Source organism: Aotus nancymaae, unplaced genomic scaffold (genome assembly GCF_030222135.1).
Source record: "Aotus nancymaae isolate 86718 unplaced genomic scaffold, 86718_ANA_hifiasm-v0.15.2.pri h1tg000059l, whole genome shotgun sequence".
Taxonomy (NCBI): Eukaryota; Metazoa; Chordata; class Mammalia; order Primates; family Aotidae; genus Aotus; species Aotus nancymaae.
This window is the reverse complement of record NW_026988473.1, coordinates 62,389,382-62,416,101: the sequence shown is the minus strand read 5'-3', so window position 1 is coordinate 62,416,101 and position 26,720 is coordinate 62,389,382. Positions and strand designations below refer to the sequence as shown.

At 39.9% G+C, this 26,720-nt stretch overlaps 1 protein-coding gene and 1 pseudogene across 5 annotated transcripts in view; one reads left to right on the top strand and one right to left on the bottom strand.

The window, feature by feature from the left end:
• The first annotated feature begins 2,007 nt into the window (after window positions 1-2,007).
• NARS2 (asparaginyl-tRNA synthetase 2, mitochondrial) overlaps window positions 2,008-26,720 on the top strand; it is a 146,429-nt gene continuing 121,716 nt past the window's right edge. The window contains exons 1-5 of one of the 5 annotated variants that reach the window (XM_021671825.2): window positions 2,008-2,516; window positions 5,685-5,794; window positions 8,486-8,606; window positions 14,376-14,516; window positions 25,672-25,752. In XM_021671825.2, coding sequence (XP_021527500.2) covers window positions 2,376-2,516; window positions 5,685-5,794; window positions 8,486-8,606; window positions 14,376-14,516; window positions 25,672-25,752 — 594 coding nt within the window. In that variant the 5' untranslated portion in view covers window positions 2,008-2,375. Of the gene's footprint in view, window positions 2,517-2,610; window positions 2,631-5,684; window positions 5,795-8,485; window positions 8,607-14,375; window positions 14,517-25,671; window positions 25,753-26,720 lie in introns of those variants that run through there. The other 4 variants (XM_021671827.2, XM_064365343.1, XM_064365342.1 and 1 more) reach the window with 4 other exon arrangements.
• LOC105728974 (nuclear receptor coactivator 4-like) lies at window positions 11,516-13,389 on the bottom strand (annotated as a pseudogene).

Genomic DNA, 26,720 nt, shown 5'->3' with positions numbered 1-26,720 from the left:
GGTGCCAGCAATCTGAGAGGAAAGAGAAATGTTTGTCCACTGCTGTTGGAGTCCTCACTTCCATCCTCTAGTCTGTCTTGAGAATGGTTTTACGATTTTTCCAGGGCATTTGTCCTCTTGGCAACCTTTCCTGTCCACCTTCTGGCAGGAAATTTTCTTACATGCCTACCTGGCAAAATATTGATCCTCCTCAAAAATTCAGCTTAACTGTCTCCTTTAGACTAATATTATATTTTATGCAATATATTACAATTTTATAATTTATAATTTTATAATTTATAATTATAATTTTATTATAATTTTTATTACATAGAACCAGGGAACACATTTTTATTATATAAAATATATTGTAATAAATGTATAATAATCTTATTATAATATATTTTATCCAATTTAATATTTGGATAAAATATCTAAAATAATTTTTTTGGAGAAATTTAAGAGGTAGCCGAATATATAAGGGTGATTGTTTTCAGGCCAAACAAATGCAGAACAACTCATACATACATCTATGTGTGCAGTTACTGATTTATATTTCAGTAATCTCTTTTCTTGCTTGTCTCCATCTCTAAAGCATGAGCTGCTTGATGGAAGGGACCATGATTTCATTTCTACCTTGGGATACTGTATAATATAGTATAATGCTTTAGTGCATAGAGCCAGGCCTTCTGGGTTTAAATCTCACACTTATCCTTAAGTGGGTCATCTAGCCTTTCTTGTCTAAGTTCTCTTATTTCTAAAATGGGCATAATAATAGTGGCAACTTTAAGGTAAAAGTGAGAAAGAAAGAGAAAGTGAGCGAGTGCAAGCGCTGGTCTCAAACTCCTGGGTTGAAGCAACCCTCTTGCTTCTGCCTCCCTAACAGTTGGGATTACACGCGTGAGCCACTGTACTTGGCCAAACTGTCTGTCTGTCTGTCTGTCTATCTATCTATCTATCTATCTATCTATCTATCTATCTATCTATCTGAGACAGAGTCTCTCTCTGCCACAGAGGCTTGAGTGCAGTAGTGCAATCTTGGCTCACTGCAACCTCTGCCTCTCAGGTTCAAGCGAGTCTCCTGCCTTAGCCTCCCAAGTAGCTGGGATCACAGGTGCGCGCCACCACGCCCAGCTAATTTTTATATGTTTAGTAGAGACAGGTTTCACCGTATTGGCCCGGCTGGTCTCGAACTCATGAACTCGTGATCCACTCGCCTTCCCAAAGTGCTGGGATTATAGGTGTGAGCCACGGCTCCCGGCCACGTTTTATATTTTTAAATTAGATAAAAACTTTTTCATGACTGTCATTGAGTTACAGAAAAAAAATTTTTTTTTGGTAAATTAAAAGGTAGCCTAATATGTAAAAAGATCATTGTTTCTAGGTCAAACAAATACAGATAGCTGTGTTAGAGGGAAGAGGGAGACTTGGAAGATTCTGGCCGGTAACACTTGACATTCCTCCAGTCTCTGTGACATCTTTCCACCGTCTTGCCTTCTCTGCCTGCCGTATCAAGGTCCCTCCAGTTCCTCTTATGTACCTGTCAGAGGACTACCTTCTCCAGGAAGCCACCTCTGGCGTCCTATGCTTAGGCGCTGTCGGGCAACTGATCACCCTTTTATGCAATTGTCTGTTTAGCTGTCTGATACCACACAACTGTGACTTGGCGCAGAGGGGCTATGTCTGATTTTTCTCTGCGGAGAACTCTGGAAGGACTGACCTCTTTAAGCAAAAATCCTGTCAACAGCTAAGAGCCTCCACTTAGTTGGATCCCTGTTAGTTGTTGACTGATGGAGAGGGAAACCATCTCCATCAGTCACTCCATGGCTTTCAGTTTCTCAGCCTCACCTGGAAACTTTAGAAATGAAGACCCTCAGACCCCACCCCAACGTGCTCCCTGGTTCTTTCAGCGATAATCCCTACAATCTTAGGGCATTAGCTCCGCCCCGTCTCCGCTCCTGACTCCGCCCCCTCCTGCACGCCTTCCTAAGCCAGGGTCACAACTACGCATGCTCTCCCGCATTCGCCGTAGCGTGATGATGTAAGCGGTGTTGGCGTGGTGACGTACGAGGGGCCGCGCGTGTTGTGGCCTGGGGTCGGTACGTGGGTTTAGAATTGTCGCGGGCAGCCGAGCGCTCCAGTTGCCGACTCCACTTGGTTTCTTTCTGGCGTTTGCTAAGTATCCTGTCTGTTCCGCCCCATTGGGAAGAGGGAAGCGGAAAGGTTCTGTGGGGACAGAGCTGGGAGTCCTGAAGGAGAAAGCATGCAGCTGGAGGGTTGTGGAGTGTCCGAGCTGTAGCCGCGGAAGGGGAGCCGCTGAGAAGAGAGGGTCTTCGCAGGCGCGTTCGAACCGCGACGTCTGGGCTGCTCTCGCGGAGGGCCAGGGCGGCCGCACGATGCTAGGGGCCCTCTGCTTCCTTCGGGCGGTGCGCTTTTGTTCCTCCGCCCCCTGCCCCAGGCACAAACCTTCAGCGAAACTGAGCGTGCAGAACGCTCTCGGGGTCCAGAACACGAGTGGGGAACGTGTTAAGGTCCAGGTTGGTGAATGGGAAGGGTATGGATTTTTTCTTGTAGGAACTTATATGGCACATCCACATCTAGCGTTCCTTTTACGGTCGGGTCGGACAGAACCACGAGCAGGGAAAAGTTAGGTAGGCGTCGCGGATTTCCACTTTTCTGCTTTCCATTTTCACAAAACTGTTCCGATGACTGTAAAGCGCGGGAACTTTGCTTTCATGATTCCAGGCTGTTACCTGTAAACTTGTTAATCATACCAAAAAATGTAAACGAACGAGCCCCCGTTCTCTACCTTTATTCCTTATAATGAATATCCAGGGTTATGAAGTGCTTGTCTGACTTAGCTCCTTGAGAGCAGAAACCGTGTCTTACCTGCCTTTGTATTCACACATGGCTGACAGCAAATACTTGTTCAACCAAACTATGCCTTTTAAACTCTTAGCCACCTCAGTGCCTAAAGTGGGGCTCTCCATGTAATTTATTTTTAATGAATTAGAAGAAAGAGTGGAATGTAGCAGTTTGAAAGAGCTCTGGAGTTAAGCTGCTTAGGTTTAAATCTCTGCATAGCGTTCATGCACTCTACACCTTATTTTCATCTTATGAAAATAGAGATAATTGTCCCTGAGTCCTGAAAATTAAATGAGGTAATGAAAATAAGATATTTAGAACAGTGGCCCATAGTCTACAAATGTTAGCTGCTATTATTTCTCTTGCTAATTATTTGCAGCAGCTCCACATAGAAAAGCAGAATAAACAAAGCGGTTTGACTCTTTCTTATTAGGTTGCTGAAGTACACTGATGTGGTTATTTATTTTTTGAGAGAGGGTCTGGCTCTGTCACCCAGGCTAGAGTGCGGTGGCGTGATCTCAGCTCACTACAACCTCCATCTCTCAGGCTCAAGCAATCCTAACTTGGCCTGCAGAGTAGCTGAAACTGCAGGCATGCACCACCACGCTGTAATTTTTAAGTTTTGTGTGGAGATGTAGTCTCGATATATTGTGCAGGCTGGTGTTGGACTCCTGGATTCAAGCAGTCCTGCTCCTGCCTCCTAAAGTGCTTGGATTGCTGGGCGCAGTGGCTCACGCCTGTAATCCCAGCACTTTGGGAGGCCGAGGCGGGTGGATCACGAGGTCAAGAGATCGAGACCATCCTGGTCAACATGGTGAAACCCCATCTCTACTAAAAATACAAAAAATTAGCTGGGCATGGTGGCGCGTGCCTGTAATCCCAGCTACTCAGGAGGCTGAGGCAGGAGAATTGCCTGAGCCCAGGAGGCGGAGGTTGCGGTGAGCCGAGATCGCGCCATTGCACTCCAGCCTGGGCAACAAGAGCGAAACTCCGTCTCAAAAAAAAAAAAAAAAAAGTGCTTGGATTACAGGCGTGAGCCCGGCAGATACGATTATTTAATTTATTTATTTATTATTTTTTGAGTAGGTTCTTGCTCTGTCACCCATGAGTGTAGTGGCACAGTCATGGCTTGCTATTGAAGTTATTTTTGTTGTCCTCCCATACCCTTGCTTTTTAGCAGTATGACCAGTCTGCATCTCTGCATTTCTTTGAGTTCCGTATTCTTTCCATAGGTCTCTTGGTTTCTTAATTGGGCATACATAATGATACTTTGTGTGCTAGTCAAGAAATTCAAAGATGGAAGGAGAACTTGCTGCCCAGATTAGAGGATTTCATTTTAGTCCTGTGAGGTCTGATATGGTAGCTACCAGCCGCTTGTGCTTCTGAGCACTTGAAGTTTGGCTGAGATGTGCTGTAAGTGTAAAATACATAACCAATTTTGAAGAACAAAAAATAATGCAAAATATTTCGGTGTGTTTTTATATTGATTATATGTTAATAATATTTGGGGTATAATAGGTTAAGTAAAATACTGATTTCGTCTGTTATGTTTAATGTGGCCACTAAAAAATTTTTAAATTACCCACGTGACTCATTATATTTCAGTTGGACAGCCCTGTTCCAATGGTTAAAACAAATAATTATAGCAATATGATAATTGGTAGTAAGATAAGTAAAGAACTATAAGAAAACAGGAAGTTACTTACCTGAGAAGGTTAAGGAAGATATCTTGCATTAGGTGACATTTCAGCAAAGTCCTGAAGGATGTATTCCCTAGGTAGAGGAACTGGGGATGGGGCAGAATTATAATAGCATCCCAGAAAAGCTCGTTTCTAAGAACATGAACTTTGAAGTCAGAACTGCATTTGAATCCCAACTGTACTGATTGGTCACTGTGTCCTGGACTATTTAGAGAGATTATCCTGACATCTCTAAATAATTTTCTTCAGCTCTAAAATGATAAATGATAACCACTTTGTTAAGTTCTGAGGATTAAGTAGCATAATATAATGAGCTTAGAATAGGAGCACATTACAAAGTGCTCAATACATGTTAACTTTTACTAACAAGTAAAAGTAAGAGAGTGGTAGTTTGGAAATTAATTTTTTTTTTGAGATGGAGTCTCGCTCTGTCACCCAGGCTGGAGTGCAGTGAGGTGATCTTGGCTCGCTCTGCCTTCCAGGTTCAAGCAATTCTCCTGCCTCAGCCTCCCAAGTAACTTGGACTACAAGCGAGTGCTAACACGCCCAGCTACTTTTTGTATTTTTAGTAGAGATGAGGTTTCATCATGTTGGCCAGGCTGGTCCTGAACTCCTGACCTCAAGTGATCCATTTTCCTCGGCCTCCCAAAGTGCTGGGATTCCTGCACCCAACCTGGAAATTATTGTTGATTGAGAATCACCAAAGAGACAGTGCCTTCTGGGCAGCATGGTGAAGTGAAACCAGAAATAAGGGTGCATCCCATATCCTGAGAAAGGCACCAGGATATGTGCCCTGTTATTTATTGTTGGGCCAGGGGGCTGGGAGGACCTGGAATTGCCAATATTAGGTGGATTGGTTATGTGACTTAGGCTCCTCAACATGAAGGAATATTAGGCATCCATTTAAAATGTTATGCTTTATTATGAAAACAAAAGATAGAATACCAAAATGTATATCTCAGTGATTAGAACATACAAAATTAAGTATGCATATTAGTAAACTAAAAGAAGTTAATTTGTTGAGGCAGGATTGTGAGTACATGTTTTTCTTTCATTTAGTCTTATATGTGTCTTCTATGTGATGTGTAATGAAAATGTAAAATGTTTTATACTCACCTTAGAAATATTTCTCTTCCTTAGGGATGGGTTCGTTCTGTCCGATCTCAGAAGGAAGTCTTGTTCCTGCATGTAAATGATGGGTCATCTTTGGAAAGCCTTCAGGTTGTTGCAGATTCAAGCCTTGACAGTAGGTGAGTTTTGTTTTTTAAAAGAGTTCTTTGGATTTTTTTCACCTCCAGTGCTTCCTAATTCCCTAATCTAGTGTTTACATTGACCCCTGAGTAATCTTTTGAAACAAATCTGCTTTCATAGCTTTGAGGATCAATTCCAAATATTTGGAGTCAAGATCCTTCAAGCTCTGGCCTTTCCTCCTCTATTTGACATCTTCACATGCTGATATCCCCCACCTGTGCTTCATTTGAGTCTTTCTTAATTACTTGCAGCTCCCCTAAACTATTCTGCTCTTTCCTGTCTAATAGCATTTGTACACGTTGCTGTATTTTTCATAGAGATGAGGTTTTACCATGTTGGCCAGGCTGGTCTTGAACTCCTGACCTCAAGTGATCCATTCTCCTCGGCCACCCAAAGTGCTGGGATTTCTGCGCCTGGCCTGGAAATTACTGTTGATTGAGAATCACCAAAGGGGAGGTGCCTTTTGGGCACCAGTACAGCTTCTTCTTCTTTTCTCTTTCATAGTTCCTGCTTAGGCATCATCTGATGTTTCCATCCCATGACTGTCAGGTACCCCTTTTCTGTGCTCCCATAGCATCCTGTGCTTGTATCTGTCTTAAAATGTATCGCATTGGATGGTAACCAGCTGTATTCTTATTTGACTCCTCCTGTTAGACTCTTAGTTTCATGAGGTTAAGAATGGCATCTCATTCTTTTTTGCATTCTTGGCCTCTAGCATAGTGCTGACAGTGCGACAAATTATTGCTTGTTGAACAAATGGAAGAAACTTTATGGTCTCATTCATCAGGTTTTAAAACTAACACCAGGCTAGGTGTGGTGGTTCACGCCTATAATCCCAGCACTTTGGGAGGCCGAGACAGATCACTTGAGTCGAGTTCAAGACCAGCCTGGGCAACATGGTAAAACCCTGTCTCTACCAAAAATACAAAAATGAGTTGGGCATGGTGGTGTGCATCAATAGTTTCAGCTGCTTGGGGGGCTGAGGCTAGAGCATCTCTTGAACCCTGGAGGTCAAGGCTGTGGTGAGCCGAGATCATGCCACTGCACTCCAGCCTGTATGACAGAGTCCTGTCTTCAAAAAAACCCCAAAACCCAAAACTAAAACCGTTTTAATGTTAAGGTATCAGCTCTGAGGAAGAGAACGTTATTTTAATTTGTTAGAATAAGAGTGCTTTGCTCTTCTGAGGATTGTTAGGGTTAATGCTGTTCACCAATTGAATAGGTTCATGGATCACAGACTGTGGTCAACTGGGCAGAACAAGAAAAAATTGTTCTGATGTAATAGTAACTTTTTCTTTTTGAGAGAGAGTCTCGCTCTGTCACCCAGTCTGGAGTGTAGCTGCATGATCTTGGCTTACTGCAGCCTCTACCTCTTGAATTCAAGCGATTTTTGTGCCTCAGTCTCCGAGTAGTTGGGATTACAGGTATGCAACACCACACTGGGCTAATTTTTTGTATTTTTAGTAGAGGCACGGTTTCATCATGTTGGCCAGGCTGGTCTCGAACTCCTGACCACAAGTGATCTGCCCTCCTTGGCCTCCCAAAGTGCGGGCATGAGCCACCACACCTGGCCCTAATATTAATGGTAACCTTTTAAAAAAACTTTGTAGTTATTTTGATTATTTTTATTATTATAGCAGTCACATGGGTATAATGGTAGAGTTTCTGGAGGATGACTGTCTCTTTGAGATACTCTCAGGAACCCTTAGGATAATATTTACATTCATATATGTCAGGTAGTACATATTTTAAGTCAGCCTCTCAAATTACCCTCTCAGGTAGGTGAAAGTATACCAGATTTCCCCACCCATAATGCAGTAGTGGACAGTCTTATTTATATAAATTATATAAGAATACCATATATTTAGCAAGCAAACAAAACTGGGTAGAGAATCTCCTGACTTATTTACTTTAATTTATTGTATTTCTATATTATAATATTTGAATAGTATATTAGGAAGGCACTTACTGTCATACTTATTATAATTATGAAATGTTAGAACTAGAACAGATGGTCTGGGCGTGGTGTCTCATGCCTGTAATCTCAGCACCTGGGGAGGCCAGGGCAGGAGTATTGCTTGAGTCCAGGTGTTCAGGACCAGCCTGGGCAACATAGTGAGACCTGCTCTCTTTAAAGAAAAGAAAAAAGAATTAGAACAGATGTACTGTCATTTACTAGCTCCTTTTTAATAGATGATTCTTAAAACAAATGAACTTAGATGACTTTCCATAGTTGTCATACAGTTAATTTGTGGGTGAACTTAAACTCGAACTTAGTCTTATTAACCAGAAAGTAGCACTATATGTATTCAGATCACCAGTCACCTGAGACTTCCCAGCTGATTTTATTTTGATTTTGCAGTTTTTCCATGTATTCTGTAATCTTTTAAAAAGGTTTTTGGCCAACTAATTTTTTAATAAGGACAGTTGTACGGCCTCTTAATTCTGAATTAATTAATTATACAAATTCTTAGCTGTTTGTTTGCATTTTAAAGCTTATGTAATTCATTTTTATAATTCTACACTTTATTTATGCAACAGAATATCCATAGATTCTGAAGATTATTTAACCCAATTAAGGGTAAAACCATTTGTCCTTAAGTATTTTAATATTCTTATTACAAAGTTTATATTAAAGTGAAGGTTTTATATAATGATATTTTGTTTATCTTTTTTTGTTGTTACTATAGAGAATTAACTTTTGGGAGTTCTGTGGAAGTCCAAGGGCAGCTGGTAAAAAGTCCATCCAAAAGGCAAAATGTGGAGCTAAAGGCAGAAAACATTAAAGTTATTGGAAATTGTGATGCCAAGGTATGATTTCTGACACTTTTGTGGAGGCTGTTTAGGCTTAATTTAAGAGAGCAATCTGTTTTAAGTGTGATTATTAGGAAGGTGAAACTTAGAATATATTTCATTTGTGACTTACTAGATAATTGAAACAAGCCATAAGAACTGTAGAGGCAGTAGCAAAAATTTTTTATGTAGATAGCTTAATGAGAGCTAAGTGTTAATTTTTGCATCTCTGTGGTGTGTGTCACAATTAGAACTTGCTGCTTTTATAAGCATGCCCTGTCAGCCACAGTGATATACCAAGGCAGGCTCATTCTTAGGAAAGCCAGGAATGACCTTTGCATGATCTAGAACCGATTGTCCAGTAATGGTAGGCACTAGCCACCTTTGGCTGTTTGGCATTAAATCAATTAAAATTCAGTAAAAAATCCAGTTCCTAAGTGGCATTATCCACGTTTCAAGTGCTCAGTAGTTGCATGTGGCTACTGGCTACTACAGTGGATAACACAGATACAGAACATTTCCATTTATCACAGAAGGTTCTGTTGGGTGATGCTGATCTATAGTATTGTAATGCTTAGGCTGAACAGAGGCAAGAAATTCTATAATAAGACATGTTTATGTCTGTTTTTGCAAGACTCTTCTGTTAGCTTCATATTTATAAGTTTGATAAAGAAGTTAGAGGGAATAAAAGATTATTAATAAAATTCTTTATAGTGGAGAAAATGAGGCCCAGCTAGATGAAATGACTTGCCTGAGCTGATGTGACACAACTGAAATTTATATTCTAGCCATTTGATTCCTCTGTGTTTTTGCTATACCTGTTTTCAAACATTTAATGAACAAAAATGAGGAAATACAGGGAAATTGCATCACTTTAATTCATTGTTAATTCTTTCAGTATAATAGGAAAAAATGTAAGGAAATGAAGCATCCACTGGCAGTCTTGAAATATATCCCCTGTGGATAAGCCGGGGACTATTGTATTCTTAAATTGTTCTTCCTGAGCTTCTCTTGGCGTTGATGCCTTCATCTTCCCTTCCTCTTAGGCTCAGTATCATTTTAAAATATTCCGGCATAGGGAATTCTGACCCCTAGAATTATGATGGTTACATTTTCACTTTTACTTTTTTTTTTTTAATGGCTGTTATGCTTTTAATGGAGGCAGATGCAAAATTCATCAATGCAAAAGAATGTTTTACATACTCATTAACATAGTGATTAATGTAAATTATATTTTGACAATGTAAAATACAGTGTATTTGGCCTCAAAAAAGAAACTACAGAGTTAGCTGCAACTTAAGATAACTGAAAGGCTTCTTATGTTGTTTTTGCCCACCACTTTATTATAATAGTTGTAAGTGATATCTGGGGAGGGAATTAAAAAATAATACAAAGCTCTTTCCAGCTGTGGTTCAAAGAACTCTAGTGAAGCTGTATGGCAATGACATTGTGGGACCATAAAGTTTCCCCAGAAGTATTTCCAATAACAGGCAGTTAAGAAGCTTAACAGTTTCAAAGTCTGGAAAGCAGCAAAGATATCTTTAGAGAATTTAAAAACATTATAAACCCCACTTCTCTCCTACAGACACATTTTAAAGCATGGACATAACTTTAAGGAGATTGAGAAAACATCAGTAGTTTTCATAAAACTTCAATGAACACCCCAGGCCACAAGTGTTGAAAACAGCCTATTCACTAAAATGTCACCTTTCGAGGTACAGGTGTGCTGTGCTTACAGGAGAAGGACGACTGTATCCTTAGTTAAAAACACCAGGTGTCAAGCTTAGCTTCTATTTACACAGGATGCACCAATATAATGAATAGTTCAAGTACTATACTACTTTTCCAACATGTCTTTGCCTATTTCCTTAGTTGGTACTGGGGTTCTTTTAAACCCCATAGGTCAAAAAATTTTAAAAAGCTAGAACTACCTCAAAAATGGTCTTGAAATAATACCGAACCCTTCTAAAAGAAAAAAATTTGCAGTAGCTGAGTTTCTTTTTTTTTTTTGAGACAGAGTTTCGCTCTTGTTACCCAGGCTGGAGTGCAATGGCACAATCTCGGCTCACCGCAACCTCCACCTCCTGGGTTCAGGCAATTCTCCTGCCTCAGCCTCCTGAGTAGCTGGGATTACAGGCACGTGCCACCATGCCCAGCTAATTATTTGTATTTTTAGTAGAGATGGGGTTTCACCATGTTGACCAGGATGGTCTCGATCTCTTGACCTCGTGATCCACCTGCCTCGGCCTCCCAAAGTGCTGGGATTACAGGCATGAGCCACCACGCCCAGCAGTAGCTGAGTTTCAAGTGAATAGTAATGTAGAACATGTAGGCTAAAATGTTTGGTAATGTCAAAAATTGCCAAGATTATTAATACGTATTTTGGTAGTCGCTATTAGCCAGGTTACTTTTTGTGCAAAATACACTGTATATTAATAGAACAGGAGAATCATTATTTCAGACCACTAACAAGAAAACCCACAGCAAGAGAAGCATCTATAGGGCAATTAAACATTAGGGAAGTTTACTAGCTTTAGAATATATATCGATACACCTTGATTACAGAAATATTTCATTTTTAAAACTAGAGTGAGTGTTTTCATGTACTTTTAGTAACGACCCAATCTAAGGAGCCTTGGAGGCTTGTGAAAAAGATGTATCCACAAAGATGTTGCATTTCCAGTGTGGGAATAAATTAACACTTTTGTAAGAAGGAAGTAACTGAATCACTTCAGCATCAATAAACAGCATTTTTCTTTTAAACAGTAACTCATAAATCTGATGACTCGCTTTGCTTTACTAGTTCAAAATTAGGTGAGAGAAGAACTAAGCTAACTGGTCAGACCCAGAAACAATGATTTGGCAAGCCACAGTCACTCAGCTCATGATGTGTGATAATTGGCAGAAAGGCAGCTCAACTCTTGTCTTCACATCTGTAGAGTTCAGTATAACCACTTCTCTTTATCAACTTTAAGCTGCATACAGGCAGAGAGATCACAAACTGCAGGGAGACCCTAATGGTCTGGGGGGGAACTTATGTTCCTCCTGTAGAGGTGAATTAAGTAATTCTTCCTCTGGGCCTTCTTTCGAAGCTGCCACTTGTCTTCTCCAGAGGATAACTGGCTGAGATTGCCCATCTTCTTTCCTGGCAGGACCCAGTCTGCTGTGTTAAAGGGACACCAGAAGGTGCTCATGGGGCTTTTAAGCTTTTGTTTGCCAGCTCTGTCTTCAGTATTAGGCACTTCCTTGGGACTTCCTTCTTTGTATAGGGGCCTGATAAGCCACTCTGACAAGGGGCTGTTCTTTATGACTTGGAAGGAATCAGCAATTCTAGAAGGAACCATTGCCTTTGGTGCTTTAGGTTGTTGTATTACTTCTTTTCTAGGAGGACAGAGCCACATATTCAGGGAATCTTTGTGCTTCTCAGGCTCAGGTTTGGGTTCCATGGGCGTCCCATTTTTAACCTTTCCTTCTTTCTTCAGAAGCCATTTATACAGAGCCTCCTTCTCACAATTCTCATCACACACACACTCTGCAAAGCTTGTGCAGGGCTCATTGGCTCTGCACACCTCCTCTACTTTACATGGTTGTGACGGTTCTAGACAAGCCAATCCTCTGTAACCACCCTGGGGGTGGACAATGGGTTCTTGGCCTCTAAGTGGTCATTCAAGCACTTCAGATTGCCCAGGTTTTCAATCTCCACACCTTTGGGCTGGTTTCCCTGACAGTTGGTACAGGAGTCAGTCTTGACAAGCCAGTCATTCACATTACAGGACAAGAGCTTAAACTTCTCACTGGTTTCATGACTGCCATTCTCAGGTTTTCCCAGCTTGTGGGATTCCTGGGGAGTCACCAGCCAATCTGATAAGTCCATCTTGATCAGGAAGCTCTAGATCTTCAACCTTTTCCATTTCAGTGGAGAAAGAACTAGTAGTGGAATGGCTGTTACACTTTTGATAACTTGGTTTTTCAGGAACTTCCTGTTGCTGACTCTTGAGGAGCCAGTTTTCTAAGTCCTTTAGGTTTTCCCAGACATTACTGGAGAAATTGCAGGCTCTGGAAGAAGTCTGACTATTCTCCAAGGTCTGCTTTTGGGTGAGCCAGTCCTGGGGGTTGGTGCTGTGTATGTAAGGAGCCTGATGACCACTGGCAGGTTTGCTTCCAAGGTGCCATTCGCTGAGAGGGACAGTTGTAATACTGGATGATGGCTTCTGCTCTGGCATTGGGATATAGCCTCTCTTCTCCAGGAAGGGCCCAATATTTGATGAACTGGCATGAGCCATCAAGTGCTCAGGAATATGAATGGTTTTGAGAGACCCAAAGGTGGTGATGGTCTGGTGTAGAGCAGTTGTGTCAGCTTCAAAGAGCAGGATAGTTGAATTTTCAGGCTTAAGGGTCAAACTGCCCAGTCTCTCCAGGCACACAGAGACTTGATTGGCTAGATCTTTGTTTTGGGTATACTCCAGTTGATGAGTAAGATAGTTGAACTGGCCCAATAACCAGTATAGCTGCTGAGCTTGCTGCTGAAGTGTCTCCTCTTTAAGCTGATAGATGAGGTCCACCTGTTCATATAGCCACACCTCACGGCTTCTGAAGCATTCCAGGTGACGGCTTATGCAACTGTGAATCTGAGCTCTGGCCTCTTGCAAGTTATCTTTAATTTGCTGCTCAGCCCGGAGAACTCCACCAATAGCAAGCTCCAAGTCCCTCCGTGCATCACTACACCTCAAAAGGGGTTCTCTATTACTGGAGCTGCCACTCTGGTCTTGGAAGGTATTCATTCTGCTTACTGCTCCTCACAGGCCAGGTCACCGATGAGCCAGCCACGTTTTCACTTCTAATAAGTATGGTGCTTTTTATTGTACAATGTAAAAGTTTGTATGTGTACAAGACTTAACAAAGAATAGATGAAACTGAAAGAAACAGGCTGCCAATGTAGCTCTTTTTTTTAGCTTCTCTGTTATCTTTTTTTTTTTTTTATAAGACAGGGTCTCACCATGTTGGTCAGGCTGGTCTTGAACTCCCGACCTCAGGTGATCCACCCGCCTTGGCCTCCAAAGTGCTTGGATTACAGGCGTGAGCCACTGCGCCAGGCCCTCTGTTATCTTTTTAATTAAAACTAATTTTTGTCTGAAAGGATGTGTCTGTCTTAATCTTGTAACATGAATATGAACAGGGTAGACATATTTCAAGGTGGAGCCATAATTTTCTTTCAAATTTTGTGTAAATCTTCACTACTCTGCTAGCTGGAAGAAAGCTGCTTACACTCCCTCATGTTCTTAGACACCAGTAGCATGTTGATAATAGTAATAAATAGCACCAATTGATTATGAATGATCGTGGGCTTTCAAGACATGGATGATTGTGGGCTTTCAAGACATATGGGTGATTTTAAAATTGAACACCAGCCTTGTGTGTACATCTTTAATATCTACAATATTTTGGACTCCTGTGTGCCAGTGGATATTTTGCATAATTAATCCTAACCTATTTGTAGGAAGTGATTGGATACAAACTCGATAAATAACAGATCAGCTTCAGTGTTGTTAGCTCAGTTACTTGGCTAATAAGTAGTAGAGCTAGATTCAAATCTACATCTTTCTGATTCCGTTCTGCCATTCCACTTATCTGGTGGAAATTGTGGATTAAAATCAGTTGTATTAAGAAATAAAGAAGGAAAGCATCTTAGTTTGGTTCTAAAGCATTATTTAAGAAATACCCTGAAAATGGATTTTACTAAACAGTATCTCATTTGACTTCTAATTTGTTCTTTTCATTTGTTGGCAGACTTTCCCCATCAGATACAAAGAAAGGCATCCTCTGGAGTACCTGAGACAATATCCTCACTTGAGGTGTAGGACTAACATTCTGGGATCCATACTGAGGATTCGCAGTGAAGCGACAGCTGCTATTCATTCTTTCTTTAAGGTAAGATCCCAAAAGTTCCCCTGTGACCCTTGCTTATACCTCCTTTCCCTCCTTGTTTCCCTTCATCCCCAAGCAACCACAGTCCACTTCCTGTTCCTTTGTGTTAGCTTACATTTTCTAGAGTTTTATGTAAATGAAATCATTCAGCATATACTGTTTTTTGTCTAGTTTTTTTTGCTTGGCATAATTATTGAGGTTCACCCGTGTTGTTACGTGTATCAGCAGTTTGTTCCCCTTACCACCAAGTATGATGTTAGCTATAGGTTTTAATAGATGGTCTGAATTTGGTGAAGAAAGTTATCTTCTCTTTCTTGTTTGTTGAGTTTTATCAGGAATGGGTATTGGGTTTTGTTAATTTTTTTTCTGCATCTTTTGAGATGACCTATGATTTTTTTGTTTGTTTGTTTTAGTTTGTGATGCTGAAGTACATTGATTATTTTTTGAATGTTAAACAAACCCAGCGTTTCTAGGAATATAGATATATTCTAATACAGATGTCTTACATTGGCCGGGTGCAGTGGCTCATGCCTATAACCCCAGCACTTTGGGAGGCTGAGATGGGTGGATCACTCTAGGTCAGGAGTTCGAGACCAGCCTGGCCAACATGGTGAAATGCCATCTCTACTAAAAATACAAAAAATTAGCTTGGCATGATGGTGGGTGCCTGTAATCCCAGCTACTCAGGAGGCTAAAACAGGAGAATCACTTGAACCCGGGAGATGGAGGTTGCAGTGGGCCAGGATTGCGCCACCAGACTTCAGCTTGGGCAACAGAGCGAGACTCTGTCTTCAGAAAAACAGTCTTATATTAATATGTTAATATAATATAGTATATGATATTATAGATGTACTATCCTTTTAATATGTTGTTGGATTCAATTTGCTGTAACTTCGTTTAGAATTTTTGCCTCACCACTCAAAAGAGATTTTATTCTGTAGTCTCCTTTTCTTGTAATGTCTTTGGTTTTGGTATCAGGGTAAGGTTGACCTTGTTCAGTGAGTTGGGCGGGGCGGGGGGATATTCCCTCCCTTTATCTTTTCTAAAAGTAAAATTATACAGTTATCTATGCAGTTACAATTATTTCTTTCTTAAGTGTGGATAATTCACTAGTGAATTCATCTCAGTGTGCACTTTCAAAGTTTTGTTTTTTTTCTTGGGGGGGTAGAATTTTTATCTACAGTTTCAATTTATTTTTAATTTTATTTTGTTTAATTTTATCTTCAGATGGGTGTTTCACTGTGTTGCCCTGCTAGTTTTGAACTCCTGGGCTCAAGCGGTCCTCTCGCCTCAGCTTCCCAAGTAGCTGGGATTACAGTCATGTGCCACCATGCCCAGAAAATTATTATTACCATTTTTTCATTTTTAAAATTATTTTTTGGCCAGGTGTAGTGACATACCTGTAATGCTAGCGCTTTAGGAGGCCGAGGTGGGCAGATCACTTGAGATCAGGAGTTCGAGACCAGCCTGGCCAACATGGTGAAACCATGTCTTTACTAAAAATACAAAATATTAGCTGGGCGTGGTGGCGGGTGCCTGTAATCCCAGCTACTTGGGAGGCTGAAAGGGGAGAATTACTTGAACCCAGGAGGTTGAGGTTGCAGTGAGCTGAGATTGAGCCACTGCACTCCATCCTGGGAATAGAGTGAGACCATCTCCAAAAAAAAAAAACAAAAGTTGTCCTACATTAATATAATGTAGGTATATGATATTATGGATGTATTATCCTTTTAATATGTTGTTGGATTCAACTTGTTATAACTTCATTTAGAATTTTTCCTTCGCTCAAAAGAGATATTATTCTGTAGTTTCCTTTTCTTGTAATGTCTTTGTCTGTTTTTGGTATCAGGGTAAGGTTGACCTCATTCAGTAAGTTGGGGATATTCCCTCCCTTTATCTTTTCGAAAAGTAAAATTGTACAGATATCCATGCAGTTATAATTATTTCTGTTTTAAATGTGGAGAATTTACTAGTGAATTCATCTCAGTGTGCACTTTCAAATTTTTTTTTCCCCTATGGGGCTAGAGTTTTTATCTACAATTTCAATTTCTTTTTAATTTTATCCTGAAATGGGGGTCTCACTGTGGCTAGTCTTGAACTCCTGGCCTCAAGCAGTCCTCTTGCCTCAGCCTCCCAAGTAGCTGGGATTACAATCATGTACCACCATGCCCAGAAAATTATTATTACTATTTTTTTCATTTTAAAATTATTTATTGGCCAAGTGCAGTGACTCACACCTGTAATCCCAGCACCTCGGGAGGTTGAGGTGGGCAGATCACTTGATGAGGAGTTCGAGACCAACCTGGCCAACATGGTGAAACCCATCTCTACTAAAAATACAAAAATTATCTGGGCATGGTGGTGGGTGCCTGCAATCCCAGCTCTTCAGGAGGCTGAGGCAGGAGAATCACTTGACCCCAGAAGGCAGAGGTTGCAGTGAGCGAGATCACACCACGCCACTCCAGCCTGGGTGAGAGAGTGAGACTCTGTCTCAAATAACAACAGCAACAACAAAATTATTTATTTATTTGGAGATGGCATCTTGTTATATTGTCCTGATTGGGGTACAGTGGCTGTTCACAAGTGCAGTCATGGTGCACTACAGCCTTGAATTCCTGGCCTCAAGCAGTCCTCCTGCCTCAGACTCTGAGTAGCTGAGACTACAGGTGCATGTCACTGCACCTGGCTTAATTTCTTGAATAGATACACAGCTGTAGCTTATCTGTTTTTACTTGAGTGAACTTTGGTAGTCTGAGTTTCAAGAATTGATTCGTTTAAATTTTTAAACTTATTGCCATAAAGTTATAGGTATCCCCTTATTTTAATATCTGTAGCGTCTGTAATGATGTTGTCTCATTCCTGCTATTGATAATTTGTGGCTTTTCTTTTTTTCTGATTAGCCTGGTTAGAGGTATATCAATTTTATCAAGCTTTTAAAATCTCTATTAATATTCTTTGCTTTCACATCTACTTTGATATTATTATAACCATTAGAACTTTCTTTTGATTAGTGTTAGCATATTTTTTTTCATCCTTTTACTTTTAAACCATAGTTAACCCTTGAAGAACATGGAGATTAGGGGCACCAACTCTTTATGTAGTCAAAAATCCAAGTATGGGCTAGGCGCGGTAGCTCCTGCCTGTAATCCCAGCACTTTGGGAGGCTGAGGCAGATGGATCACTTGAGGTCAGGAGTTAGAGACCAGCCTAGCCAACATGGTAAAACCCCATCTCTACTAAAAATACGAAATGACCAGGTGTGGTGGCAGGTGCCTGTAATCTCAGCTAACTTGGGAGGCTAAAGCAAGAGAATTGTTTGAACCCAGGAGGTAGAGGTTGCAGTGAGCCAAGATTGCACCACTGCACTCCAGCCTGGGCAATAAGAACTTGACTCTGTCTCAAAAAAAAAAAAAAATCCAAGTATAAATTTTGCCTCCCCAAAAACATAACTGATAGCTTACTGTTGATTGGAAGGCTTGTTGATAATGTAAATAGTTGAATAACACATGTTTTGTATTTCACAAAGTGTGCAGGATTTTCTCACTTGCTGGCATAGCTGTAGCAACAGCTTCACAATTTGTTTATTTTTTTCATAAGAAAAAATTTTGTAAGTTGTCTTTATGCTGGATTTGTCTTGAAATGGCAGGCAGCTGCAGCTGCAGACCTCAATCTACAATACATACTAAGAAATCAAACTTTTACGTCTAATGTTGTGAGTTTTCTCTGCTTCTTGGGAGTACTTCTAGCCTCACTAGTAAGTACTTCATAGGGTACCATGGCGTTAATTAAGGTTTACAGTATTGCACTAAACCTGATGAAAAATAAGGTGAGAACACAAGAGATTGCTTTTTACTGTGACACAGTTTACTGAGAGATGAACTGCTCATGAGATGATTAGCATCACAGGGTATTTTATGTGGATGCTTGCAACACTTGAGCTTACTATAGTAGCTATGACATTGTTGTACATACTGTATATAACTACTTTTATGCAGTTATGATTTAATACTGCACTTTTACATTTGTTTACATTTCTCTCTACAAATCGTGCCCTGTACAGTCTGTGTTTGTGTAAGTTTTACTTTTAACTTTTTGTAAAAGATTTATGTGTATTTATGGTTGTAAATTATAACATATACGAATATCTGCATGTATTTTATGCATCTGTGGCATACCTTTTTCTTAATTTAAAAAATATTTCTAGGTTATGCTGTTCATCTGCAAGCTTTTTCACATTGCTGCAAATCTCCAAAAAATTTTCCAATATATTTATTGAGAAAATCCATGCGTAAGTAGACCCATGAAGTTTAAATCCATCTGTTGAAGGGTCAAATGTATTTGTATCTTTATATTTAAAGTGCATTTCTTGTTGGCAGCATATGGTTGGATCTTGCTTTTTATACCCAGTCTCATACATAATCAGTCTCTCTCTCTTAATTTGGGTGTTTAGATCATATACATTTAATGTGATTATTGATGTAGTTTTGTTTGAGGCTGTCATCTTGCTGTTTCTAATTGTCCTATCTGTTCTTTGTTCTCTCTTGCATTATTTCTTATTTATTTATTATTTTTTTTGAGATGGAGTCTCTCTGTCGCCCAGGCTGGAGTGCAGTGGCGCACTCTCAGCTCACCGCAAGCTTCACCTCCCGGGTTCAAACAGTTCTCCTGCCTCAGCCTCCTGAGTAGCTGGGATTACCGGTGCGCAGCACCACACCTGGCTAATTTTTGTATTTTTAGTAGAGATGGGGTTTCACCATGTTGTTCAGGCTGTTCTCGAACTCGTAACCTTGTGATTCACCTGCCTCGGCCTCCCAAAGTGCTGGGATTACAGGCTTGAGCCACCACGCTGGGCCCTTATTTCTTATCTTCTTTGTTTTCCTCTTAACTGTAACCCTGTTTTGTTATTTTAGCGACTGCTTTAGGGTTTAAAGTATACATCTTTAACTTCAGTTGATGTTTTACCACCTAATGTATAATGTAATAACCTTATAATATATACTTACATTTCTTTCCACCTTTATGTTATTTTTTGGCATGCATTTTACTTTTATACACGTTATAAATTCAGTGATTCATTGTTATTCTCATTCAAGCAATAAATTATGTTTTAAAGAGATTTAAATAATAAAATAATCTTATATGTTTACCTATGTAGTTATTATTTCTGGGACTGCTAATTTAGATTTCGTGTCTAGATGTTTGGTTTGGGCTGCTCATTCCTTTGTTTTAAATAAAGTCTCACCGTGTTGACTAGTCTGGTCTCCCAACTCCTAACCTTAAGCAGTCCTCCTGCCTTGGCTTCCCAAAGTTCTGGGATTACAGGCATGAGCCACTGTGCCTGGCCTAGGCTGTTTTTTTTATGTCTTTTATGTCTATTTAACTTTTCAAACATGGAATCTAGTTTTAATAACTTTTAAAATGGTGTGTCTTTTTCTCCTGATTTTAACATGTCTGTTATGAGTTAGTTTCTATTGGTCTCTTCGTTATGAGTTACAGTTTCTTGACTCTGGGTGACTTATCTTTGGGTACCAGACATTGTGAATTTTACCTTGGTGAGTGCTGTGGGTGTGCACACAGATACTGCTATCTGTTTGATCCTTTGAGGTCTTGCTTATGTGATTTGTTAAGCAGGTCTCTAGCAGTGCTCAGTGCAGTACTATTTATTCCTCACTGCTGAGGCAAAGCCTTCCTTAGGTCCCAACCAGTGCCTTGTGAACAATGAGTTTTTCTAGTTTGTGGAACAGGTACTGTTTCCAGCCAGCATGTGAGCACTGGGCACTGTTTTCTCTAATCTTTTAGATGGTTATTTCCCTAGCATTGGATATTTCTTTTCACAAAAACGCACTGATCTGCCTAATACTACAGGGCGGCCCTCTGCAGCTCTCTGGAGTTCTGTGCCTCCACAGCTGTCTCCACTCTGATTTTCTAGCCTGTGGACTCTACTCTAGCCACTTGGGTCTCTCCAGACTCTCAGTTGTGTCTCTTCAGCTCAGGGAGTCTGCTGGCTCTACGTTACTTTTTCCCCTTCCCTGTGCTGTGGCCTGGAAGATCTCAAGGTGGTAAGCTGGGTTACTGGTAGGGTTTACCGTTTGCTTCCCAGCTCAGAGAGAGATGACTTTTGTTGCCTGATACCTGGTATATTGGAAACTATTGTTTCATGGGGTTTGCTTTTTGTGTTGTTGTGGTTCTTTTGTGTTTTTGGTTGTTTCCTATTTCTCCATCCTGGTCATAGATCTATATTTTGTATAAAGTAAGCATTAATTTTAACGAGTTACTGGTGTTGAGCAAGTTGGTTGATCTAATGACTAAAGGCATTTTGTCTCATTTGACTTTGCTTCTCAGCCATTCCCCTCTACCTGGGAAAGCCACAGTTTAATGTGGTTGACAAGTTGCTAAGGTGAAGGGACCCTCTCTCCCAGTGGATGGGAGGGCTCCAAAGGCAAGGAATGATCCAGCAGATAAAGTTTATTGTTATTCCATGTGGTTTTGTAACTCTCCCTGTGCTACTTCTCCATATATAGCTAATTTGCGGAAGTTGTATAACAGTGGCTGGCTATAACCTTTCCTTGGGCTGTATCCAAATTCACATAGTCCTGCTACAGCTCACCAAGAAAGTTCTTGCCCCTTGAAAAAACCTCCTTCAGATTAATTTTTGGTCAAAGAGCTAAAGAAAAGAACATCATGGCCTTATTTAAGGCGTATGCTTTTGATACAACAAAGCAAAATAAATTACACAGTGTCATCCCATTGTAGTTTGTAAGGGTCCAGATACATATGCTGTCGGAAACTTTGCTATCCGCTTCTGTGTGGATTTTCATTAGTGCTTGAACCACATAATCATAAAAATACCTTTTTTTTTAACCACATGGCTTCAACAGCTGATGAAGTGTACCTACTTTAGTTTGAAGGTTTTGTAGACTTTTGGTCACTAGGTGGTGGTATTGACAAGTACACTTTACATACTCCATTTATTACTTGAAGCTTTTAGAGATATGTAAACAATTAAAAAATAAGACAAGCTACAAAAATTTGAAATAAAAAAACATAAGTAGGTGCAATGGCTCATGTCTATAATCCCAGCACTTTGGGAAGCTAAGGCAGGAGGATCCATTGAGCCCAGGAGTTAGAGACCAGCCTAGGCACATAGTGAGACTTGGTCTCTAGTAAAAATTAAAATAAAATTAGCCAGGCATGGTGGCATGTGCCTGTAGTCCTAGCTACTCAGGAGGCTGAGGCAGGAAGATCAGTTGAGCCCAGGAGGTGAAGGCTGCAGTGAGCTGTGTTTGCGCCACTGAACTCCAGCCTGGGCAGCAGAGTGAGATCCTGACTTAAAAAAAAATATATTATTATTATTTTGAAATGGAGCCTTGCTCTGTCACCCAGGCTGGAGAGTGCAGTGGCGTGATCTTGGCTCACTACAACTTCTGCCTCCTGGGTTCAAGTGATTCTTCTCCTGCAGCCTCCCCAGTAGCTGGGGACTACAGGTGCACGCCACCACACCCAGCTAATTTTTAAATTTTACTACAGACAGGGTTTCACTATGTTGGCCAGGCTGGTCTCAAACTCCTGACCTCAGGTGATCCACCCACCTCAGCCTCCCAAAGTGCTGGGATTACAGGTGTGAGCCACCGCACCTAGCCAAAAATTATTAAAAGTAAAATTAGAAAAACATTCAAGTGGTTGGAAATAAATTGAATTTTAGCACCATTCGTAATAGAGTAGTTATAAAGGTAGACACTTTTTGAGTAGCAGTAAATTCACTTAGTAATTGTAAAGACCTGGAGACTATAATCCTGTTACCTCATTCTAGGTTACTTAACCTTTATGTGTGATAATTATGTACCTTTATGTGTGATGCTTAGGATTCAGTTATTTAAAGAAGCCTTACTGGAGTACTATAAGGCATATTATGTGATAGTTATATGTTACCTAATGTTTTGTACCTGTTTCTTTGATCTGTTACTTTAGGTTTGCTAAAAGATGTTAAGCTTCCAAATATAAAATTTTCTTAAGTTTCAGTTTTGTTAATAAAAATATAGAAATGTGGGGGAAAAATAGAAACTCGAACAGTACTTTTAAGTTAGGACACTTTAAGGACCTAAGGCTATTTCTTGGTTTCAGTATGAAAAATATTTTCTGTATAACCTTGTTTGCTCATAAAATTGACACACTTGTTATGTAATAAAACTTGGCTATTTAGAATCCTCAAGGAATAAGTCATTTGGAAAAGCCAAGTTTCTGAAACACCTGAGGAATTTTCTCTTTAGGCACCAATTTTTTTCTAAATTCCAGTGGAAGTGTTCCTAAAATGGATTACTTACTTTCCTGTCTTCCTCAGTGAGCCAAATAGAAAAGATTCGGCCCTTTCTCAATGAATTGAGGTTCTTCCTGTGAGTATCAGGAATTGTTCTCCTCTGTATGGCAGTGTTTTAAAGCCTGCCACTGACTATGTGGAATATTTTTTGCTTGTTTGTTTTGAGACGAGATCTTATACTGTTGCTGGGCTGCAGTACAGTGGTGCAGTCATGGCTTACTGCCACCTCAATCTCCCAGTCCCAAGCGATCCTCCTACCTCAGCCTCCCGAGTAGCTGACACTATAGGCATGCACCACTGTGCGTGGCTAATTGTTTTAAATTTATTTTTTGTAGAGATGGGAATCTCACTGTGTTGCCCAAGCTGGTCTTGAACTCCTAGGCCCAAGCAGTCCTCCTGCCTGGATCAACCAAAGTGCTAGGGTCCAGATGTGAGCCACTGTGCCTAGTATTCTTTACCTTTGTGTAGAATGTCTCCAAATTGCTATGTCTTTGAGTTCCTGTGACTGCTCTTTGTGAATTTTTTTTTTTTTTTTTTGAGACAGAGTCTCGCTGTGTTGCCCAGGCTAGAGTGCAGTGGCACAATCTCGGCTCATTGCCACCTCCGCCTCAGCCTCCCGAATAGCTGGGACTACAGGTGTGCACTACCACACCTAGCTAATTTTTATATTTTTTTAGTAGAGATGAGCTTTCACCATGTTGATCAGGCTGATCTCGAACTCCTGACCTCAGTTGATTTGCCCACTTCGGCCTTCCAAAGTGCTGGGATTACAAGCATGAGCCACTGTACCCAGCCTCCTAATGGATTCTTAAAATCTCTTCTTGCTGTCACTTTGTGTTACCTATGGTCTTCCTGTGACTAGCACTTCCTTTCACGTTTCCTTTTTTGTTGATTCTGATTAAAGGATAGTTATGTCAGTTATGTGTGAAAGAAAAAGATAGCCTATTAGTCTTCTCTTAGTGGTGTATGTGGGCCTTAATGTATAAATTTTATGATTTGGGGATACTCAGGGCCTTATAAAATATCTGGTTTTAGAATGTGTATGAAAACATTTAGGTATTTGGAGGTGATGGGTGGAATCTGAAAAACCGGGTGAAAGTTTGCTTTTATTTTTGGCCCCTTCTTTGGCCTTCATGTCTCTATTTAGGAATCCCTTTGCTTTGGGACGGTGTAAGTACGTGACACTGGAAACCTATTTGAGACAGATACTCACAGTACTTCACCACTCCTTGCTATTTACTTTCCTTTTTTTCTTTTTACTCCCTTACCCACTTTGACTTTTTTGGACTTTGTTTGCACGGCTGTATTATTCTTCCTTTGTACTCTCTCCTTTATTAGCATTTGGTAATGTTAGGAACTTTGATAAGCCTTGCTAGCAGTTTTAAAGCAAAGAAAGCTGCTGGACCCTTTTGTGAGATTTAGCATTAGTTAAGTATTAAAAATAATTCCCACTAGGTGTGTGATTTAAATAAAAAACTCATACAGTTATTTTCATGAGATTTACAGTGCTGTTTCTTAGGGCATTTGACCAGTTCTAACTTTGGCAATCAGGTTTAGCCATGAAATTTTCTCCTCCCTCTCCACCTCCCTTTCCCCACCCTCATTTCCTTTGGATTTTTCACTTCCTTTCTTTGTTTACTGCACTCATGTTCATAGTTGCCTACATTCATGTGGAATAAATGTTTCATGTCCATAATTCTTGGCTCGTAGGAGATAAAACTTGTATGTAGTAATGTTATTGATCATATTTCATTGGTTTTCTATAATGTGCTCTGTGTAGCACCTCTAGGCATGTTGCTGTCAGATTAAGTATATATTTTAATACTTTCTGAGACTGTTAATTTAGAGTTTGAATATTTAATCAGTCCACATTATAAGGCAAATTGTTGGCTGAATAATTTGTATTGTAGCCATAACACTTGAATTCAAGAAGGGTCATATTTGGGAGGCCCCTGGTAATGCATAGAGACAATCTTCATTCCACCAAACTTGATGGAAATACGTGCATAGGAATTTATTGTACTGATTTCAAGGCCAAAATTTTGCATTAAGCACATACTATTCTACCTTTCTATTATAAAGTCACTTTTTATTACCTGCAGTTCCACCCTGCAAACATCTACATTGTGTGTAACCTTTTGCTTACATCCATAGTCAAAATGAAAGAAGCATAACCTTAAGTTGCTGGGTTATTTCAGTCCTACTAGCAACAGCTTTTGTGGTTCACTAATGGAAATAGTCTCAGACTTTTGTTCAGAAGGGCTACAATTAGGGACCTTAGTAATGGATGGATTTGTTACTGCTCAGAATATTCCTTCAGGCAAAGGAAGTACACTGCCTGTGCCATGTGGAGTTCATTGTGCCATCAGTTTAATGACAGAGACCTCGCAAAGATCATTTCTGCTTTTTTTTTTTGCTGTTTGTTTATTCAGTCTCTATTTGTCCACCTTAATTTTTCTCCTTTTTTGGTGTTCATTACAATTGAGGTCTTATTTCAAGATAAGTTTATACTGATCGCTTTGTATTCCCCTAGCAGCATGGGCAGCATCATTATACATTATCCTAGAGTGTATATACATGTTTATTGAATCACCACCAAAATGTTAGAGAAATGGAAAGAGAATAAAATACTAAAGAGCATGAATACCTAGGTTCTAGTCCTGGCTCAGCCACTGACTAATTGTGTGAATTTTGGAAAGTCACTAAATCTGTCTGGGCCTCAATTTCTTTATCCTTGAAATAAAACAGCATTTGCCTCGTGTGCCATTTTAATAGTATAAGAAGCTGTGTGTTCTTGGAGTTGTTGAATATGCAAATATACTGCAAACTGGTTTTCTTTTTCAGGACAGTGGCTTTGTGCATATTCATACTCCAGTAATCACATCCAATGACTGTGAGGGAGCTGGAGAACTTTTTCAACTTGAAGTAAGTTGTGTTTCCCATCTTGAGGGATACATTGCTGTTTAATATTTTGCATCTGAGGTTTTGAAATGTAATACTAGTTTTGTGGACAGAAGACTATGAGCAGCACCTGAAATTGTCAATAAAAATCCTTGAAAAAGTCACATAGGCAATCAAACCAGTCTGATTTCCTATACTACCAGCCGTCCTACACTGTGACAGAAGAGTGAATTTTTAAATTAGCACTCTCTTTGCTTTTCTTAAGTTACTGTCAATTGGTGAACTAGAGAAATTTAAAGAGGTAAATGAGGATTTTAAGCTATCTCTTACACAGATTCAATCCAGTTAATATTTGTGGATGTAAGTCATATTTTAAAAGAGAAATAAAAATAGGAAAGTATATGTGTATGATTTTCTTTTTCAAAGTCTTCTGAAAGTAAATTTTTCCTAAGAATGATTTATATTCTATACGTCCAATGAAGGCTCTTTATAATTTGTTTAGCAATCATCTTTTGAGTACCTAGCATTGTCACCCTGCCCTTATTGCAGATCATTTTTTAAGTTACCAGTTTTTCTTTCTTGTAGGCAGTTAAAAGCCTTGCATTTACCAGTTTGATAGCTGTTTAAAATCATTGGCCAGTTGTATAATAATGGACAGAGAGAATGATATGATGATGAGTGGTGCTTTGGTACTTCTTTTGTTTGTTTACTGATTTCTTTATCTTTAAGATGTTAGGATTCTTGTTTATATATTTGGTTGAGTCTATCAAATGACAAAATGTGTATGTAACTGCTTTCTCTGGTTCAGTGTTTTTTGACTCTTAATAATGGTGGTGCTTCTTTATATTATTGAACAAAGTATTCTCTGGGAGAAGTTGTCTTGATATGTTGAAGTCATTCAGAATGATAATCAAATGCTGTCTTCAATCAAATGCTGTCTTCATCATACATGACTGGAAGAAATCTTGATGCTGATCAGCCTTCTGCAAAAA